The 7,719-nt window shown below is 37.9% G+C and overlaps 1 protein-coding gene across 3 annotated transcripts in view; it reads left to right on the plus strand.

The window, feature by feature from the left end:
- The window catches only part of LOC102925065 (cytochrome P450 3A13-like), a 133,182-nt gene extending 128,691 nt beyond the window's left edge, over positions 1 to 4,491 (plus strand). For 2 of the 3 annotated variants that reach the window (XM_076560630.1, XM_076560629.1), the window contains 2 exons: positions 1,702 to 1,864; positions 4,105 to 4,491. In XM_076560630.1, coding sequence (XP_076416745.1) covers positions 1,702 to 1,864; positions 4,105 to 4,200 — 259 coding nt within the window. In that variant the 3' untranslated portion in view covers positions 4,201 to 4,491. The remainder of the gene's footprint in view (positions 1 to 1,701; positions 1,865 to 4,104) is intronic. The other variant, XM_076560631.1, reaches the window with a different exon arrangement.
- The last annotated feature ends 3,228 nt before the right edge of the window (positions 4,492 to 7,719 follow it).

A 7,719-nucleotide genomic window follows, 5' to 3' on the forward strand; every position in this document is an offset into this window, starting at 1 on the left:
AGTGGGAAATGATAAACAGTCTGTGGGAATTGTATGCAGCATGGGAATAATTGCTAGGTTGCCATTGTTGCACCACTAATAAAAATACAGGATCATATTTTATCTTTTTTTAAGTTTTGAGATTATAATTTGGAATAACATTTCTTCATTCATTTTCTTCCTTTCAAATCCTCCTATAGATCCCTCCCCACACTTCTTCAAGTGAATAGCCTCTTTTTTTTACAAATTGTTATTTAGGTATTATTTACATGCCCATATGCAGGTGTGTGAATATACATACATATTCCTATAAATAACCTGTCCAATCCATATCATGCTACTCATGTAAAAATGATACTTTAATATAGATGCAGTTGAATCAAGAGGCCAAGAATTTAGACATGTAGTAGCTTATTTCATGAATTTCTTGATGTCTAAGACCTTGTATTCTTAGCCATGTGTCCCTGGTGTTGGCAGATGGTCTATGGATAGTGCTTATTAGAGGAGTAGAATGGAGTCACCTAACTCGTTTTCTGATTAGGTGAATTCTATGTCCCTCTACAGAGCCACCACTTCCACCTCCTTTAACTTAGTGACCAAAAACGGATACATTATTAATTGTGTGTTTCTATTGTTGGTCCAGCTTTCAATCATATAATATAGACTCAGTGGGCATCAGTGACCAGACCAGGGAAGAGGAATGCAAAGGTTAAAAATGCTGAGGTTTAATCAAATGCAGTACATAAGATGTCTACAGAAGAATGCTAATGTTTCGTGTGTGTGTGTGTGTGTGTGTGTGTGTGTGTGTGTGTGTGTACAATCTTCCCCATCAGGATTCTGCCAAGTTCAGCTTATACACACATACCAGTACAACTTTCACCGGACTCCAATGCTGTCCTATAAAATAATTTAGAAATTATTTTTTAATCTTCCCTAATACTTAATAACTCTCAGAGAACAGATGGTTATTAGTCTTCTAGAACATTTCCAGAATCAGCATTTTTATTTAAATAATCATGTGAGAAATCAAATTTTAATCGGACATAGTTCTGTGCTTTCAGTAGTTTTTCCCCTAATGGAGGAGATGGAGACAAAAATTCACTGATAACAGAGTAGAGAAACAGCATGTGTCCTTGCAAATCACTTCAGTTGATAACTCTTGGAGGAGTGAGAGACAGTAAAAGATTTTGTGACAGGGGCTTAATGAGGGAAAGGAGGCTGGAGAGGAAGAGGAGGAAGAAGAGGAAATAGATTAGGATGAGTAGACTGAAACAAGGCCAGGAAGGAAAAAGAGGATGGTGAAGAGAGAATGGAACAGAGACAGTTCATCTGTAACATACGTCTCCTCCTTTCCCAATGAGCAAAGCCCCAATTCAAGTGACAGGGTAATTCCTTCCTTCTCCTTCACATTTACTTTGTGATGTTTTCACACCAGGAACACATGACATTCTTAATATTTTAAACTTTAAAGACTAATTTGATTTCAATGATCATTCACTACTCATCATCTTATTAACTTCAGGAGCTCCTTTACCATAAAGTTGTAGAGAGAATTTTAACTTCCAAATCTCGTAATGATTTAACTCACCCTGATTGCAATAGTGAACCCACTGAAGTGCCCTGTATGATTCTGGCTGAGGACTGTAGGTGAAAACTGTAAACATGTGGCTCTTGTGCACTTCATGTTTCATTATTTGTATTCTTGTTCAATTGTGACACCAGGTTCAGCAAGGAGAATAAAGATAGAATCAATCCTTTTACATTCCTGCCTTTTGGACATGGTCCTAGAAACTGCATTGGCATGAGGTTTTCTCTCATTAACATGAAGCTTGCAATTGTCAAAATCCTGCAGAACTTTTCCCTGAGTCCTTGTGAAGAAACAGAGGTGAGGCAGAGCATATTCTTTTTGTCATATTTTTGTTTTATATTCATAGGCATTTTCATAAACTTGGATTTATACATAAACACACACACACACACACATATATATATATATATATATGAAATATATATGGAATACACTGTTTTATCTTTAATTAATGTTTTCTCTGTCAAAAGATCTATATGAAGCCATGTTTGAGCCCTAGGGCCCTTGAGTTAATCTATGTCTAAGTGTAAATGTTAAGCTCATGTAGGGTCAATGAAGATATTCCTTTTATGATTACATATAGTATCATTGAATTTGAGTATTTTTCTTGTTACAAGTATATATGCATTTTAACATATAGAATTTTTATAGCATTTTCATACTTGTTTATACCATACATAGAAACTATGATTTACTTTTTATTTATTCTTCTCTCATAAAATACATCCTGACCACAGCCTGCTTTCTGCTTCCCCCCCCCTCCTCCCAGTAGCCCCCACCTTCCCTTACATCCTAGATCCCCTGCTTCTCTGTTTCCTGTCAGAAAAGAGCAGGCCTCCCAGGGATATCAACCAAACATGGCATAACAATATGCAATGAGACTGGGCATAAATGCTCATATCAAGCCTGGGTGAGCTAACCCAGTAGGAGGAAAAAGGTCCCATGAGCAGGTAAAAGAGTCAGAAACATCCCTCTTCTCACTGTTAGGATCACCTTATGATCCATCCCTGTGTCATCTCAGAATATCCAAAATCCTTCACCCGCCAGAGGCACTTCAAATATTCCACAGTGGTTCCAATTTATAGCCACAGACAAAAATGACTGCATTAAATCATTATTCATGGGTATGAAGGATTCCTTTGTTTGGCCATGATATGTACTTGTTCTCACATTTAGAAACTCGGGTCTAGCCTAGCAGGCATCCACTCAAATTCTTATAAACCTGTGTGTTTCTTCCCTTCTTTATTCATCTTTATTTCTTATCCTTCAAGTTCATATCAATCAAGACTCCCCCAAGTCAAGAACCTTCACTAGATTTTCTTGGTGCACTTTACTCCTGTTTTCTAGATATGGTGTCTTCAGGCTGCCACTGCTCTCCAACCCCAAAACCATGAACTACCCACATGTACTTCATTATTATTATTTTCTCTTTATTCATTAAAGCATCCCCCACTTTCTAAATCACCTAATTTATCCAAAAATTAAAATGGTGCCTTGGAGGACATTTTTATATTAAATCCCTTAATAAATACATTAAACATTTTAAACTCTTCTAAGTATTAAAAACAAACAAAAATTTTCATAGATGCATTTCTTTATGCATTTCTTTAAACATTGTTATTAATTCTTGGAGAATTCATATAATACATTTTTATTACATTCACCCTATCATCACAATTTATCCCAGATACATCCCCACCGCACCTCACACTCAATGAGTTCTCTCTCTGTTTTTCTCTCTAATTTTTAAGTTAATCAAGTCCAGTTTGTGTTAGATGACTGCTCTTATGGGTATGGCCTGGCCTGGAATCTGGCTGACTAATAGAGGTCACAGACTTAATAAAAAATACAGACTGCCTTTCACAGCAACTATCAAACATCAAAGCTCCTCAACCAAGGGTGAGACGATGTTCATATCCATACAAGCACTCCATTTCAGTTTGAGCTTGCACATGTCACATGATGTGCATGCTGTCACGTCTTTGTAAGTTTATATGTGCATCTTCCCTGTTCTCTCTGGAAAATACAGTTTCAGATGTTTAGTCAATTATCATCATGAGAGGGAGCACAGTGGCCTCAAGGCAGACATGGTGCTGGGAAATTTTTTGTCTTCATCCAAAGGCAACAGGAAGTAGCCTGAGACACTGGGCATAAGTTGAGCACATGACACCCTAAGGCCTACCTCCATAATGACATACTTCCTATAAGACCACACCTATTCCAACAAGGCCAAACTTCCTAATAGTACCACTGCCTTTGAGGGCCATTTTCTTTCAAACTATCACAGTGTTAAAAGTCATTTTTTCACTTATAAAGATAGATTTATTTTTAGAAAGCAGTCTGTATTATTCAGGATGGTACAAAGCACGCTATGTAGCTAAGTAAGTCTTAATCTTGTGTTACTCCTCTCTCTTACTTCTGAATGCTGGGTCACAGCCAAGTGACAACACATGACAACAATTTTTCTTAACATATTAGTTCTACCAGTCTTCTGTAAAACTGATACACTTACCAGTGTATTTATTTAACTATTTCAGATTCCCTTGAAATTAGGTAAGAAAGTTATTAATACTCCAGAAAACCCTATTTTCCTGAAGATTATTTCAAGAAATGGAGCCATAAATGAAGGTTGATTTTATCTCAAATTCGGATATGTTCTTCAAAGAGTGCATTCTAAATACCTGGATTTTAATTTACTCCTGAAGAAAACCTAGATGAATGTGAGTTTAATCTACCACGCTTCATGCCAGAGTCTTCAATTATTTTTCATTGTCTTGATAGAGTCTCTATTATTGTGTATGGAAGGAAAATAATTATTTAGCAATCTTTATATTCTCTAATATCAAATTTTTCCTGTTTCCCCAGAGACAAAACAAAATGTTTCATTTCAATGCTGATAAAAGATTTCTCATTAATTTTGTCAATATTGTTTCCATTATTGAATCTTTAATTCTCATTTCTGGTAGAGCATTCCACTGACAATTATTCTTGGCACTTTGATGGGTTTTAAGGTTCTTTGTTTACCACTATCCACTTCACAGAGAAATTTCTTTGATTAGATCTGAGGGATACTTTAATCTATTGGTAAATGATGCAAATTTAGAAGGCAGTTGGATATTAAGACTATTCGTCAGGATAATCGGTTCATTCTTGGGCCTGTGAGCTCTACAGCCTTGGGTCGTTGGCCAGAGTACTAAGCATGTGTTTTCTCCCATGGAATGGAGTTAAATCCAAGCAGAAAGTGGTGGGCTACCCCCCATAAAATTCATACCATTTTTTTCATATATACACTCCTGTCTTGCCATGATGGTCATTAAAGGAGTTCATGGGATTCACTACTGAGTAAGAAAGACTTCCCCCTCAATGAATCTTCCCAAGCACCATCCAGTACTATAAAAGATTGCCATGAGGAGAAAGTTTCCTGTCCTATAACCAATGTGTTTACTGTCTTCTGCAATAGGATCTTACCCTCATGTTCTGATTAGTAACCTAGAGCAATGGCAGTCTCCTGTATTTTTAGGACTTCTTAAGGACAACTTTGGTGAACAATCTGAGTGTAGCTATCCTACATCCTGTAATGGGCTGTTTATTAGATACCTTTGGTTTTTTAAAGGAGCATAATACTCAGTGTAGGGCATGTATCTAATCCCCTGGCAAAGGTGCAAAACAAAAGTAAAACAAAGAGAGGAAGAGAGATGACTGATCCTGGAACCAGGATAGTCAGGCAAGACACAGCTAACCTCTGCCAGTGGTGGAAGAGCTGTAATCACAAACTCTGTGTACTCCATAAGTTCCCGTTTGGTGGGTGCCAGCTGTGAGGGGTCTCCCTTTTTCTCATAGTCCACTGGCCACTAGGCTACAGAGACAAAGGGAGCAGAAGTGGTCAGAAGTGCTTATATGGCTAGAGCACTATGGAAAGAACCTTGAGAGTCAGTTTCACGGAGACAGCCAAATTTTATTCCAGAGAGTGAAAGGGAATATATGGGATGGGGATACCAGCTAAGGCATCACCTGGTAGATGCTAATAATATGCTTCATTTGCATTTCCCTTGGGTGTCACCATGGCACAGAAAGGAGAGGAGGAGGAGAAAGGAAGGGAAGAAGAAGGAAAGAAACAAAAATGGGAGGAAGGAAGGAAGGAAAGTAGAAGGAGAAAAAACAAATAATTTACTTTTAGGAGTAAACCTGTCTCAGGTATACTACAGCAACACAAAACAAAAAAACAGCAATAATGGCATCTAAGTGGTACAATTTTCACAGCCATACATTTCCATTTACCTTCTTGCGTAGAAGTACTTTGTTTCCATGGTAGTACAAGAAGATTGCATCAAGCTCATGTGTATTAGTTACTTTCTTACTTCTGTCACAAAACACAATGCTCAAGACAGTTTATAAAAGATGTGTTTAACTGGATTTATGATTTCAGAGAGCTGGCATCATAATGATAAAGAAATATCATTGTATCTGGGCCATCAACCTCCATAGGGCTCTCTAAAATGTCTTCCTAGCTGCTACGAGGATAGGCCATTAAATTCTGGTTATAGATTTAACCTAGCTTCTAGTTTAAAACCCCAAAGTCATTAATATTCCTCTGAAAACAAAATAGGCAGGCCTGTCACAGCAATAGGCCACAGCCTAGTTGCACCTTTCTTCTTAGTTACTTTTTTATTACTGACAAAAAAAAAAAAAAAAAAAAAAAAAAAAAAAAAAACATGACCAAGACAATATCTAAAAGAAAGCATTTAATTGGGTTTAAAGTTTCAGAATGTTAAAGTTTGTGGTGGAGAAAAAAAGCCATGGAAACAGAACAGCTGAGAGCTCATATCTGGATCCATAAGGAGGACACTGGGAATGACTAAACCTTTTGAAACCTCAAAGCCTACTCCCAGTGACACAACTCCTTCAACAGGCCTGTACCTCATAATCAATCCTTCTTAAAGAGTTCGGCCAAATGGAGAACAAATATTCAAACATTTGAGCCTATGGGAGTCATTTTCTTTCAAATCATAATCCATGCCATTCTAGCTCTCCATAGATCCACCTTCACTGAGTTTGTGCTGCCTCTACAGATTTTGCATCAAAATACCTCTTTGGGGTGTCTGGTCTGGTTTCCCTTAGAATGATTTTGTGAACACTTGACCTATTGATATGCCCCCCTTGATGCATCATCATACCAAGCACAGTGAAGTCCTAATTCAGACAGCTTGACAAGGTCCAGCTGCCCGGTAATATGCCTTGAGATTGATCAAAATAAAGCATTGTGTTCATGAAGTAAGAAATTGTATAAATTGAGTTGGCTAGAACTCACAGAAAATCCTTGGGTTGGTGGTAGCATACTGACATGTCTCCACAAATGGCCCTTACCAATGTGTTGCACAAATCCTAAATGGACTTATAATAAAAACCTGGAGCCAGATTTTGGGGTAAATGCTGAAAGATCAGAGAGACAAAGGAACAAGCCACTAGACAAACTTCTCACCACTACCAAATCCTTAGGCCCAAAAGGAGTGGAGATCCTGTCTCCATGAATCCTCAGACTGAATGCCTCTGAGTCCTCAGCTGAAAAGGTGCTCTGGTTCCTGTCTCCTCACACTTTCTATGCCTTTCTCCACCCAGCCATTTCACTTCCTTCCTAGTGCTGGGATTAATGGCGTGTGTGCTTCCCAAATACTGGTACCAAAGGCATGAGATCTCAAGTGCTGAGATTAAAGGCCTGTGACTCCAAAGTACTGAGATTAAAGGTGTGTTCTGCCTGGTTCTGTTTCTCTCCTAGACTGAATCAATCTTATGTAGTCCAGTGTAGTTTTGAACTCACAGAAATACAGACAGATCTCTGCCTCCTGAGTGCTAGGATTAAAGCTATGTGCCACCATTGCCTGGCCTCTATGTTTAATCTAGTGCCTGGCTCTATCCTCTGATCCTCAGGTAAGCTTTATTTGATACACCACACCAAGTCCTGAAAAATTATGGATATTTGTTTACTGTACGGTTAGTGAATTCATTATTTCCATGTACTCATCAAAGAAGACCTTAATTTAAGTGATGGTTAAAGATGACATCTTGTGAACTGAGGTGATTTACAAGTTTGAAACTAGTGGTCCTCTTTTTTCCTGTGTCCCTTGAAGTTGAATAAATTCATGAAGCCTCATGAA

Source organism: Peromyscus maniculatus, chromosome 23 (assembly GCF_049852395.1).
Source record: "Peromyscus maniculatus bairdii isolate BWxNUB_F1_BW_parent chromosome 23, HU_Pman_BW_mat_3.1, whole genome shotgun sequence".
In the NCBI taxonomy this organism is placed as follows: domain Eukaryota; kingdom Metazoa; phylum Chordata; class Mammalia; order Rodentia; family Cricetidae; genus Peromyscus; species Peromyscus maniculatus.